Source organism: Lutra lutra, chromosome 1 (assembly GCF_902655055.1).
Source record: "Lutra lutra chromosome 1, mLutLut1.2, whole genome shotgun sequence".
NCBI classification, from domain to species: Eukaryota; Metazoa; Chordata; class Mammalia; order Carnivora; family Mustelidae; genus Lutra; species Lutra lutra.
Window position 1 is genome coordinate 154984932 of NC_062278.1, and position 14119 is coordinate 154999050.

Below are 14119 nucleotides of genomic sequence, written 5' to 3' on the forward strand. Positions count from 1 at the left end.
CCTTCTCCCTGTGCCCCCAGAATCGTCTGAGCAGCGCACATGGCCTCAGCAGGACGTCCATGAAGCCGCGCTCCAGCCGCGGGAGCATTTTCACCTTTCGCAGGCGAGACCTGGGCTCAGAGACAGATTTTGCAGATGATGAAAACAGTACAGCGGGGGACAGCGAGAGCCACCGCACGTCACTGCTGGTGCCTTGGCCTCTGCGCCGGCCTAGTGCCCAGGGACAGCTCAGTCCGGGGACTTCGGCTCTCAGTCACGCCCTCAATGGTAAAAGGAACAGCACCGTGGACTGCAACGGGGTGGTCTCCTTGCTGGGGGCAGGCGACCCTGAGGCTACCTCCCCAGGGAGCCACCTCCTCCGCCCTGTGATCCTGGATCGCCCCCCAGACACGGTGAGCCAGCCCCACAATGCAGCCCCAGGCCAGATCTGGTCTCCCAAACTGGTCACCAGTGACAGGTCCAAAATTCTCACCTAGTATTTACTGAGCACCTATTGTATGCCGGGCTCTGGCAGTGAATAGCAAAAAAAAAAAAAAAAAAAAAAAGCCAAAAAAATTCTCTGCCCTCGTAGAACTTTCTTGATAATGGAGGCAGATGGGCAAACATCAAAGAAGAAGAAAAATAGGTATATATATCTATATGGTGTATAATGTTGATAAACAGGGAAGAGAGTTAAATACTTAGCAACTGGTAAGGCCCGGGCACTGAGATGCCACCATGGCACAGGACTGGTATCCTGAAGGCCCCGTGTGTGCCAGGGGTTAGCCTGTGGAATTGCTGGATCTTGGGCAATGCGGGGGCTTCTAGGAAAGAGGCCAGAATGGCCAGGGGATACTTACGGCATTCTGGACAACAGTTATTCCTCAAGCCTAAATATTTCAGTATTTTGCAAAATGGTAAACATTAGCACAAGTAATGAGTGCTGTGGGAGGGCACAAGTAAGGGTGGAGGAGCGGGAACCTTTACCCATTACCCATTAGGAAGCATTTTAACAAAGACCTAAAGGAGGCAAGGGTGGGAGCCCAGGCTGCTTTCTGAAACTGGGCGTGGGGGGTGATACAGCACCCAGATTCTAGACACAAGCTGGATTTGAATTCCAGCTCATAGTTTACCAGCTGGATGGCCGTGGGCAAGTTGCTTTCTTTCTCTGTGTGTCTGTCATCTGTAAAATGAATTAAAAACACCCATCTCAGATTGCTATCTCCTATGGGTACAGCAATCAGGACATCATGAGTATGTTGATGCTGTGATAATGTTATAATTATACACCATCATTGTATCATCTGAAGGAAGCATGTTCCAGGCCTCAAGAGCACCCAGTGCAAAGGCACTGAGGCCCTGAGAGTGCCCAGACTATTGAAGGAAATTCCATGAGGTCAGAATGGCTGGAACCCATGGAACAAAGGTGAAAGCTGTTGGAATTATCATCAAAAAGGCAGCAGAGCGACAGGGCAGATCGTGAAAGGCCAGCCAGAGCTCAGATCACTCAGTCAGCCCTGGAGTGTCCTTGCTGACCCCTACCCCCAACACAGTGCCCAGAGCAGCCCACCCAGGGAAAGGGCACATGCGTGGTTTATACCCAAGGCCTGCAGGAGACAGGAGAAGAGACTTCCTGAGGAAGCTAGAATAAGACAGGGAGCCTTGGTTGGGAAGGTGGGGCTGAAGAGAGAGGGCTCACAGCCAAATGGGCTGTTTTGCTCCAGCTCAGACGGACTCTGGCTGCGGGACTTGGCATAGGTTAATGAATCGCTCTGTGCCTCAATTTCCTCATTGGTTAAGTGGAAATGAAATTAAGATCCACGTCAACAGTTTGCGGTGAGGACTAAAAGGGTTAAGACCTGTCTGGTGATTAGACTGGTACTTGCCTCATGTTCGAGTTATTACTGTTATTATCTGTTACCCTTTATTACTGAGGAGGAAGGAGTAAAGACTCCTGGGGCAGTCACAGTCCTCTAGAGCAGGGAGTGAGAGAGAGGGTCCTGAGAGAGCGCTGGAGGCAGACCACCCCTTCCAGGTGCGCCTGGAGGGCCCTGGCTGTCACCTGAAGGGTGGGACGCCTGGCCTTTCGGGAACACTGAATCCCAGTGGCCTAGGCCCTCCTGCAGATCTCAGCCATGTGGAATCAGGTCAGCAGCCCAGAACACTAATAGAATTTCCTAATCTCATTAGGGAGAAAATCATCTCATTGTGCTGCACATGTCAGAAGGAATCCAAGTTCAAACACTTCATTACCGGACACTCTGACTTCACCCTTTCTCACTTCTGTGGGGCCCATTTGTAACCTCAAAGGGATTAGCGGGCCAAGGGGCTTATTTGCAAAGTTAAAGGAATTATCAGACCAAGATGGAGACATTGTAAAGTTAAAGAGATTAGCGGGTTGTAGGCCCCGGGGAGTGCCTTCTCTGCCTCCACCGGGTGCCCAGTGAGGCCTGTCTGCCCACTTCTAAAACTGAAGGCAGGGCATAGTGTGGGACACACAGTGGACACTCAACCAAGAGGAGGGGAAGAAGGGCCAGCCCACCAGAAAGCTCATGTTTAATTTATCCAAGTCAAGGGGGTAGAGGGTGAAGCTTTCCTTTGTCTACAGGAGAGCATGTGGCCCAGAAGGCCAGACGGGGGTGGGGAGCAACAGCCTTCTCCCTCCCCCCCAACCCCCATCTAGCTAGTTAGACACAGGGCTAGAGCTTAATCCAAGCCTTCTGATTCTCAAGTAATTATCCATGCAACCAACATTTGTCCAATGCCAGCCTGCCACATTGAATTGGAGGCTGCAGGGATATCGTGAACAGAACAGATGAGCGCCAACATCGTGGAGTTTACTTTGTAGTCAGGAAGACAGATGGCAAACAGGTCAACGTTTCCAGGTTAGCAGTAAGGGTCATGGGACAGACAGTTGCTAGGGGGAGGGTTGGGGATGGCTCTTAGAATCCTCGGAAAGACCTTCCTGAGGTGTGGGGTTCCATGGTGTAATGGTTAGCACTCTGGACTCTGAAGTCCTTCCTGAGGAGGTGACATTAAAATTGGCAGGCAAATTATTTGAGAGAGCCAGCTACAAAGATGTGGAAGAACAGTGTTGCAGGCAGAGGGAACAGCAAGTACAAAGGCCCTGAAGGAGAGGAGGCTTGGCGTGTTCGAGGCATGAGAGAGCCAGGCAGGGTCAGGTGTGATGGAAACAGCTAGGAGGGATACAGAAACACTTTTGGTGAGTTAGGATTTGGATTATACAGTGCCTCGTAGGTTATAAAAGAGTTTGAATTTACTCTGAGTTAGATGGAAAGCATGGGGAGAGGAGAGGCGCGAATTATCGTGGCCTGATTTCCTTTTTAAGGGAATGCCTTTCTGCTGTGTCGGGAAAATGGAAGAGATGATAGCATGCACTAGGGCAGTGTAACAGCCAGCTCCTGCTCCATAATGCTGTGTAACGAACACTCCCAAAGTCAGTGGCTAAAAATAAGCCTTTATTCTCATGCTGACTTACCTGCCCAACGCCTGCGTTTTGGCTGGTCTAGGTCGGGCTTGGCTGGGCAGCTCTGCTTCTGGCTGCACATTGGCTTGGCTCCTCACCATGGGTCAGGCTGAGGGCTGCTCTGAATGCCTCAGTGCTGAGTTTCAGGTCGAACATGTGGCGGCTACCTGGGGAAATTGTTTTCATAAATGATTACTGGAGCCAAAGCCAGTGTGTCATTAGTGAGACAGGGAAGTGTGCTTCCCCACAGTGGAAAGCAATGAGGAAATATTTACTAAATAATAATTCAGACTATCACCATCGAGGAGGAGGTAGACTGCTTGAATACTTCCATGACCAGGAGCTCACTTCCTCACTAGGCAACATTTCAGGGCAGTCCCACCAATGGCAAAGATTGACTTTAACTGGAGTGCAGATCAATTTGGTGACCACCCCAAGTCCTGACTCTGCCTCCCTGGGTAACCCAGGCCCCTCTGCCTTCTGACCTACAGAGATCATAGGGCCTCACACTTGCACACTGAACAGCCCCATGCCTTCCGCAGCCCCAGCTCAGGCTCTTGCACTGTGGTCACAGAGGGCCACACTGATGGGAAGGCTTCATGCCCCGTCCTTCCCCCCTGTACTGGGAGGCGGGGCTCTAAGTAAGCCTAGACAGTTCCTGCCACCACCTCCTTCTATCAGACACACCACATCTCTGTCTGCAGATCTGGCTCTTTTGCTTACAAAAATGATGCCAGCACATTGACAATGAATCCCAGTGCAGTGGGTACAAGCCACAGTGCAGAAGCGTACAAGCACGAGAAGACTTCTCCCTCTCCTTTGCTCCCCCGCCCCGCCACAATCCCATTCCCCAGATATCCTCACCTTGACGGTTCCGTGTGTATCTTTCAGGGCTTCTGCTTGTGTTTTCATCAAACTGTTTGTCTCGGAGGTGCTCCCATGGGAACGCACATGGGACTGCCTCCTCTCTTTATGTCTGTATCAGGGTCCAGAGTCGGACTGTGTCCATAATTGATTTTAATATTCTTTCTATTGATTGGTTTTGTTTTTACTGGAGTAGGAACAATGCTGCAATGATCATCATTGCATATATATTTTGGGTGCACGTGTATAATTATTTATGAAGTTAGATGGCTAGATGAGGAATTGCTGAGCCAATTTAAAAATTTTCTTTGTAGATAGAGCCAAACTGTCTCCACAGCTGCTCCCACCAGCTATGTCTAAGCATTGTGCTTTATGCTTCTATTAATGTCACCTCAGAGCAGGGTAGTTTGTTTTTTCCTTTATGTTTCTTTATGCTCTTGACTCTAGAGAGCTTGTGGTCAATTAAGACCCCCATCCTGTCTCCCCATGACACCCCTCCAATCCCGAGTCTGGGACCGCTGTTCCAGGCCCAGCAGCTGCCCCAGGTTCAGGAGGACCCCCCCTTCCCAGGCTGATGCATATCTTCTGGTTGCTCCCAGACCACACCGTCGGAGGAGCCGGGCCGGCCCCAGATGCTGAACCGCCAGGCTTCGTGCATGGATGGCTTCGAGGAGCCGGGAGAGCGGCAGCGGGCCCTCAGTGCAGTCAGTGTCCTCACCAGCGCCCTGGAAGGTCAGCTTCCCCTGATGTCATCCAAATGAACTCCTGCCCCCTCCCACTTAACCTGACCTGAGCCAAGCATCCCCCAGCTTCTAGGTTTGCCTCAGACATACCCACAGTGGGCCCAGACTTTCCGTTCTCTGTTGCCTGTTCATCCTCCCGAGCCATGTCTGTGTTTCTTCCAAACATCCCCACAGCTGTCCTGGCCTGTTCTGGGTGCTTCCCAGTCTCACCCTGTCCTTTCCCAAGCATCCTCATGCCTTCCCGGAACAATCCTGGCCCAGGCATGCCAACTCTAGCCTATTCCCACCCATTCCATGCCCACCACAGGCTATTCCAGCTGAGATAGAAGGCTATTCCAGCTGGGATAGAAGGCTATTCCAGCTGGGATAGAAGGCTATCCCAGCTGGAATAGCCTATGCCCTATTCCAGCAGGCACCCCACATCTGTCCCAGCGAGTACCCCCCTAGGAAGCCCCCAGGCATTCCAGTCTGAACTTGGCACCACCATCCCCATCTTGTTTCCTCTTGTCCCATATGTGTTCACATCTTTTCTGGCCTGTTCCAGGCACCTGCCATCTGTCCTAACATGTCCCAGATGCCCACGTCTGTTCTTCTTGTTTTGGGTGTCCTTAGATCCAAACTTGCCTGTCTCAGATGTTGTCTTGTACTTTTCAGCTTGTCTTTCCCGGGTGTCCCCATGTCTGTGTGAGACTGTTGTCTCAAGAGAGCCCCTATCTGTCATAATCTGTCTTGCCCCCGCTGTCCCCACATCCATCCTGATCTCCTGCCCCTGTGGCCCTCTCCTATCCTATTTCCAGAGTAAGGGGCCAGGTCATAAGCCACACCTTCCCTTAGCTTTCCCTGTCCCTTTCACTGTCCCCCTGTCACAAAGGAGCCCTGCCATCTCCCCAGCTAAGTCATATATCTTTTCTGGAATACCAAATTATTTGTGAGTCAGTCCACAAAAAACAAACCAGTTCATTGGCTGCCCCTGCCCCTAGAGCTGGAAGAGTCTCACCGCAAGTGTCCACCATGCTGGCATCGCTTTGCCCAGCGCTACCTGATCTGGGAGTGCTGCCCACTGTGGCTGTCCATCAAGCAGAAAGTGAAGTTCATGGTCATGGACCCATTCGCTGACCTCACCATCACCATGTGCATCGTGCTTAACACACTCTTCATGGCTCTGGAGCACTACAACATGACAACAGAATTCGAGGAGATGCTGCAGGTTGGAAACCTGGTAAGGGCTGCCAGCAGTTGACTCTCAGATGGGCATCCTGGTGTGAAGGGCTCTTGGCTAGCTGGCACAGCCTTCATGGGTAGTGAGGGGGGCATGCAGAGCACAGAAGGATCTTCTGAAGGTGGGAGTCATCGTGGAAGAATCTTGGAACAGGAAGGGTCAGGATCAGGTTTTAAGGAGAAGAGAGCTATAGCTGGGAGCGAGTTGGGGATAAAGATGCCCAAGGGCTGGAAAACAAAAATGAGTTGAGGGTGAACTTGAAATGTGCAGGGATGTGCGATATGGCAATAGTGTGCAATAAGAGGCAGTTCTCTCAGGGGAGGCTGGATGGACGAAAGAGGATGGATGGATGGATAGTTGGGTGTAGTTGAGTCAATCAGCCAAAGCCAGATTTGAATTCTGACTCAGCTCTTACTAACTATGTAACCTCAAGCAAATTAGTTACTCTCAATCATTGGCACAATGAGTATTTGTTTAACTTAATAAATGTAAAATTAGTATGACAATTGCAAGCTCATAGGAAGCTAATGAGAATTGAATAAGATAATGTGTATAATGGGCTTGGCTCAGAGTTTGACAAACAGTAAGCACTCAAAATAAATGATAGCTGTGGTCTGTGGTTATCGTCACTGTTGCTGTTATTAAAGAGGCTTCCCCTGGAAGTCAGAACGTCTGGGTTCTGATTCTGATTTTTTTTTTTTTTTCCTTGAGATCAAATCATGTCCTACCTCTTTATTCTAAAGATGGGAAACTGAGGCTCAAGAAGTGACATAGTGGTGACAAAGCTGGGCATGTGACTACTGTCTCCTGAGCCTAAGAGACAGGGCCCCACTGGCTCTGCCCAGCTAAACACAGACAGCCATTCTCCAGGGGATCCCAGGTCAAGCCTGGCAGAGAGCCCAGTGGCTTCTGAAAGGAGCTTCCGGCACCATCACTGAGGTTGGGTGGAAGAGAAGGCTATTGCTAAGAGAAGAGGAAGTCCAAGCTTCCTCTTACTGCAGAGCCAGCCCTATCTTGGTCCCTATGGTGCAGGTGACCCCCGCCAGGCAGGCAGGTCTCCTATGCTGCAGAGTGTGAGGATTTTTTTCCTTTATTACTTTCCATATCTAGAACTCTAGATCGTTATCTCGGGGTCTATTCAATTCTTTTTCACAAACCAGAGTCCATTTTGCTATAAATCTACTTTCTTTCCTTCTATATGCAAACAGAATGGAAAGCTCTATTACAATCTACAGGTGTCTCATGGCACAATTGTGCCGGCCTTGTGTGGACTGGTCCTCAGGTGGCAGCTATGTAGGGTTGCAGTTGAATGCGGTTTTATACGAATGTGATCATTGGGTGGCATTGAGCAGCAAGTCAAGGTGATAAAGATCTCCGGTGGCTTCCCTGGATCACTGAGCTGTGACTGAATTGAAGTTGTGTCAAACTTGGTTTCTGTTGTTAGTAAGAGGTCATGTCCTTGGAATATAGCTTTGTTTTGTTTCATTTGGAGAGCTTTATTGCTACTGTGTAAGGTTTTGATTGTCTTGAAGTTAATATATTCTCCATGGTTTAAATGTTACATGTAAAGAAACAAAACCACAACAATAAGCATGGGAAAATAATCTTGGTAGGGGAAAAAAACCTTTCTAAGCATGTCATTAAAGACCACTTCCATAAAAGAGAAGATCAGTAGATTTGAACTTTAGCCCATCATCTGAAGAACAAATGCAACTTCTATTCCTAACACTGTGGGCCAAAAAACCTGAAAAGTCCCCTACTAGGAAGCAATTTAAAATACAGCAAATGTTCTTTGAAATGCATATCGAAGCTCATGAGAAAGTAACAAAAATTCCGTAGTGCCAGAAACAAAGAGGAACTTAAAAACCATAGCAGTAAACATGTGAAACGGTTCTGTAGTTGCCCCGGTGGGAGCCAGGAGCAGGTAATATTGCTGATTTGGGTAATCTGGGGACTTGGATTTTAGTGAAACTACAGAGACAAGGCAGGTCTTTAGACAATGTGAGTAAGGGTTGGAACTGAGTAGCCCCATAAGAATATAACCCTATTTTCAGTAGAATGGTTAACCAGAAAAAACTCCTGACACTGAAATTGGGAAATGATAAAGGAAGCTTGTCATTCTCAGCCAGGGCTGAAGAGGAGGGGAAAAGTAACCTCTGGAAGCTTGTGACTGTGCATTTGGCCTTATATAGATATGGAGTTCAAATTTATAGCTCAGTGTTTCTGGGACCAGTGCCTAAAAATTTAACAGATAAATGGATCCTATGATATCTTGGGGGTCCCTGCAAGAAGTAATCACAAAACTTCTCTGGAAGATGTACTTGTAATCCAGGCCAAGCATATTCTCCAAATTACAAAACACACAAGGAAATAAACCACTATGAGGAAGAGTCAGCAGACAGATGGACATAGACACACACACACACACACACACACACACACACTCAGGTTTATCTTCTTAAGAACGTCACATAATATAACTGTCTAATACAGATTATAAAATAAGAATGTTCATAATAACTAAAGACATAGAAGAAGGAATTAAACATTAAAGAATAATACAGCTTTGGAAAAGAACCAAATCAAATTTCTAGAAATGGAAAATATAGCCACTGAGATTAAAATCTCAATGTATAAATCAAATAGCACATTCCTATAGCTAGGGAGAGAATCAAATTAATATAATTTTAGATCTAAGGACGTTTCCCAGAATGTAGAGAGATAAAGAGATAGAAAATATGAAATCAAGGTTCAGAGACATGGAGTCAGAATGAGAAGGTCAAGCAAACAGCTGATTGGGGTTCCAAAGGAAAAGGTAGGACAATGAGGGCAAAAGAGTGTTCAAGAGAAGAATAGGTGAGAACTGATCAAAGAAATGAACCCTTAGATTCAGGAATTACATTACATCCTCACAGGATAAATAAAATATCTAGACACCATGAATGTCAAAAACAAAGACATCATACAGCAACCAAAACAAGAAAGATCGCCTACGAAGGAACAACAGTTAGATAGATGGCAAACTCTACAGTAGCTTCAACAAAATTCAGAAGACAGTGGAATAATCATTCCAAAGTTCTGGGAGAAAACAGTGGACACCCTAGAATTCTGTATCCATTGTCCTGCCATTTATAAGACACTGATTACTGAGAGTCTACACACACACACAAGGTACACAAAAATCTGTACGTCAGAAAGAAGTAAAATGATTGCAGAAACAGGATTTGAGAAGAACTTGAAAGGATTAGTAAGAATGTGGGTAAAGCTAAGCAAGCATTGACTGTAATACAAGAATAAGAAGAGTGCTGGGGCGCCTGGGTGGCTCAGTCGATTAAGCCTCTGCCTTCGGCTCGGGTCAAGATCTCAGGTCCTGGGATCAAGCCCCGAATCGGGGCTCTCTGCTCAGCAGGGAGCCTGCTTCTCCCTCTCTGATTGCCTGCCTCTCTGCCTACTTGTGCTCTCTCTCTCTGTCAAATAAATGAATAAATAAAATCTTTTAAAAAATTTAAAAAAAAGAATAAGAAGAGTGCTGATTGGAGGGTATAAAAAGTAGGAACTAAAACATTGGAACCAAAATGTCCCACTACTTCCTGGGAAGCCACCATCAGCCCTGCTCAGTGGCCCTCCCTCCAGGAGTAGCATATAAAATAAGCATAGAGCAGAGATTGGAGGTAAGACGGGCTGAAGTTCATGTACACTCTGAAATATTACCTTAGACACTCTTAACTCAAGCCTGATTGTTAAAACTTTTAGGGTATTCTAAGAGGAGAGGAATGGGAAGTCTTAATTGCCAAGCCAGAAGAAAGGAAAATGGAGAAATTTTACAACTCAATCTAATAGAAGAAAACAAAGGGGAAAAATACAAGATACAAAATAAAATAAAAATAGAAGTCCAAATATACCAGGAATCATAATAAATTGAGGTAGGGACCACAGACACCAGTTAAATGACATATTGTTGGTTTGGTAAAGAAATCAAATGAAGCTACATGTTTTTTACAGAAGATACCTGAGTATATTTTGGGATCCAGATTCCTAAAAGGGATTGAAGAAAAAGAGATGGGAAAAAGATAGAACAGGCAAATACTTTAAAGAAAATTGATGGAGTTATATTAATATAAAACAAAATAAACTTTAAAGAAAAAGTATTATTAAAGGATGAAGAGATCCAAAACATAAAGATAAAAGGAACAACTCACCAGGAACATATCATTCTACCTGAATGCGCTAAATTACATATTTTCCAAATATATAAAGCAGACAGAAAGATCTATTTAACAAGACCACGATCTTGGTGGGAGACCACCCTCCATAACTCACGGGTCAAGCTTACAAAAGATCACCAAGGATCTAGAGGACTTGGATAACAGAAATGAAAAGCTTGACTTAATGAATGTACAGAGCACAACACCCAGTAGTTAAAGAAATCACACATGGAACATTTACAAAATGACCACATTTAATGCCTCAAAGCAAATCACAGCAAAGATAGGCTATTGTGCAACCTTCAATCTCCAGCCATTGCGCAATTAAAATGTATGTGTCAGAATCTCTAAAAATGCTCATTGACTGTGCAATTCCATTTCCAGAAATTTATCCTAAAAAAAGAATTGGACAAGATGTTTTAAAACAAGTATGTGGAAGGATATTTATTATGGTAATGTTTCTAATAGAGACAAAAGAAGGCCCATCACAGGGAAATACTATGGCAAATCTGTGCAGTGGAATATTCCACAACTGTTCAGGAAGGAAGGGGAGGGAGGGAAGGAGGGAGGGAGGGAAGAATGAATGAAGGAAGGAAGGAAGGAAGGATGGAAGAGAGGAAGGAAGAGAGGAAGGAAGGAAGGAAGGAAGGAAGGGTGGATGGAAGAGAGGAAGGAAGGGAGGGTAGAAGGAAGGAAGAGAAGGAGGGAGAAAAGAGATGCCGTAGATCATTTTTAATTGGCATTAAAGGATGTTCCCAGGAATTAAGTTGTAAAAGCAAGTTTACATTAAAGATATTAAAAAAATATGGTCAAGGAGAATTCGAAGTTTCCCAAAAGTACCCCCACTTCCTGGGAAGCTACCATCAGCGCTGCTCAGTGGCCCTCTTGCCCAGAGTCAGGGGAAGTGGGTCCCCACCCTCCAGTCTCTGCCTGCCAGATCCCAGTGAGCCTATAAAACATGCAGAGTTGTTTGAAGGCAGCCCCTGCCTGGGCCTGGCACTCTTGGCTTCTCACATCAGTTATAATAAATGCTGCCATGGTAACAATAATGGGCCTGTGGTGGGGAGCATCTGCTCTGCATCCATCAGCTCTAACTCTTAGTAACTTCCTGTGGAGCTGTCCTTATCCCCATTTTACATATGAGGACACTCAAGGCTCTGGGAGATGAGGAAACTGGTCTGAGATCACACAGCAGCAGACCCAGCTTTGGAAACTGAGTCTGGCCGCCATTCTCTACGTGTCTTTAACCCAACAGGCTTTGATCACATGGCCTTAGAAAGCCTGGGCTGGTCCTTTGGAAGGAGTCTGGCACCTAAATTTATGCCCTTGTAAATCAGTGGTTCACAAGCTTAGCTGCATACTAGCATCACCTAGGAAATTAAGAACAAAAAACACTCAATTCCTGGGCTGTCCTCCAGTCCAATTTAACTAGAATCTCTGGGAGTGGGACCCAAGCATCTGTATTTTTAAAGCTCCCTAGGTGATTCCAAAGTGCACCACATTTGAGAACCAATGGCCTTTCTCAAACTTCGAATCTGGGCATCTAATCAGAATACAGGTTCTGCTCGAGCAGGGTCAGGGGTCTTCAAGATTCAAGCATCCAGGTGATGTTGGTGGTTCCTTATCACTTCCCCCAAGAGGCATTCCCCAAGAGCTTCTGCTCTCTTGCTCTTCTGACTTCCAATGCCAACTAATATGTGCTCTCTTACTGCCAAGACAGATTTGCACTTGGGCAAAGGGAGGCGGGATCTCTCCTGAGCACTCACACTCATTCCTGTCCCAGAAATGAATGTGAGCACTCATGGGTCTGCTGAACTGGCCTTGAGAACACACCCACCCTGGGATGCTCAGACAGGTGATGAGGGAGACCAGAGGGCCGGCAGGGGTGAGAGGAAGGGGCTTCATAGGCCCCACCCTGAGGGATTCTCAGGGAGACCCAGGACAGGGAGTGTGGCTGACAGGACACAGGACACACAGGAGCTGAAGGTTGGAGGCCCAGCTATTTGCATGTTTATATTCAACAAATATTGGGTGGTTGCCTACTGGCTGGGCACCATTCTTGTAACAGTAAGACAGAAAAGGTCCCTCCTGTGGAGCTTACAGTCTAGCCAAATCTGTAGCTACATAGACAGTTTGTTATGTGGTGGTAAGTGAGGGAAAGAAAAATAAAGCAGAGAAGAGGGAGGAGGAGTTTGGTGGGAGGGGGCCATGATTTTAAGCATTAGGAAGCCTCATCCATTAGGTAGCTTTTAAGCCCAAACCTGAAGGGAGTGAGCCCTGTGGATGGGGGGAGCAGAGATGGTGCAGGGAAAGGGAGCAGCAGGTACAAAGGCCCTGAGGAAGGAACAGTGAGGAGACAGGCTGGAAGAGCAGCAGGGGATGGAGTCAGAGGGATGGAAAAGTTATGGGTACAGAACCCCGAGACAGGCTGGGGTGCTGAGGAAATGGGAGAAGAACCCCAGCCTCCCCACACAGGAGGGAGCCCAGGCATTGGAGCTGAGGCCGAGAGATGTCGCAGGCCCTCCTTTCCGTAAGACCCCAGCTGGTGGGAGAACGGTTCTCTCTGGGCACCAGCCCTGAGAGGATTCCTGAAGTCACGAGGGCTGGCTGGCCGGTGATGCCTAGTGTGGCAGTGCCGTGGTACCCCCCACCAGCCATCCTGGTGCACTGCCCCTCAGCCCACCACCACAGGCCCTTATATGAGCAGAGGAGGAAAGGGCTAATGTAGGCATCCCTGCTGCCCTCCCTTCAGCACAGAGCCCCTGACAGGGGTTGCCGAGGCCTGGGTGATCACCCCTGTTTGCCAACCCCAGCAAGCTACTCAGCCTTGCTGTCTCTGACCTCTCCTCCCTCACAGGCCTGGTGCTGTCTCTAGGGATGGTCTGGCCCTCTGACCTCAGCCCTCACCCACAGAAGACCTCAGTGACTCCTCCCCACCCTCACAACAACCCACTGAGATCCAAGAAGGCCTCGTATGCAGGCCCAACTTCCTGCCAGCCACACCCTCCTAGGGCATCCCCTCCTCCAGGAACCGTGGGCCCCTCCAGGCTATTGGCCCACTGAGGAGCGGTTGGAAATGGTCACAGCTGCATGACCCACCACATGATGGGCTTCTTGGCCACAGGACTCTGCTGGCCCAGGCTGGGGAGCTCCAAACTGTGTCTAACAAATGGAGGGAAACCCAGCCTTTGTCTTAAGAATGTTTCCAGAAGGCAGAGGGGGTTGCTCTAAATCTTGGAGGGAAACCCAGCCTTTGTCTTAGGAATGTTTCCAGAAGGCAGAGGGGGTTGCTCTAAATCTTGAAGGAAAACCCTAAGTTCATTTCCTGGTTCTCAGATGTACCAGCTACGTGACTTCGGGCAAATTATTAACCTCTCAGGGTCTCAGTTTCCTTCCCTGTAGAATGGGGACGATGATACTTTCCTCGTGGGGTTGTTGGGCAAATGCACAGCATTCTAGCCCAGGACTGGCACGTGGTCATGTCCTCAAGAAGAGTTGGGTGATTGTTATTACAGAGATAGGAGTTCAGTGTGTGGACAAGATGGAGCAGAAAGAGCATGGGCAGAGGCCCTGAGACATGAAAGCCGTGAGTGTTCATGGGAATGCGTGTATTTGGCACATA

General features: G+C 47.7%; 1 protein-coding gene across 2 annotated transcripts in view; it reads left to right on the forward strand.

Annotated features, from left to right (window-relative positions):
• SCN5A (sodium voltage-gated channel alpha subunit 5) overlaps nucleotides 1-14119 on the forward strand; it is a 95783-nt gene that overhangs the window by 43364 nt on the left and 38300 nt on the right. For both annotated transcript variants that reach the window (XM_047740309.1, XM_047740301.1), the window contains exons 12-14: nucleotides 21-392; nucleotides 4930-5062; nucleotides 6054-6292. In XM_047740309.1, the coding sequence (XP_047596265.1) occupies nucleotides 21-392; nucleotides 4930-5062; nucleotides 6054-6292 (744 nt within the window). The remainder of the gene's footprint in view (nucleotides 1-20; nucleotides 393-4929; nucleotides 5063-6053; nucleotides 6293-14119) is intronic.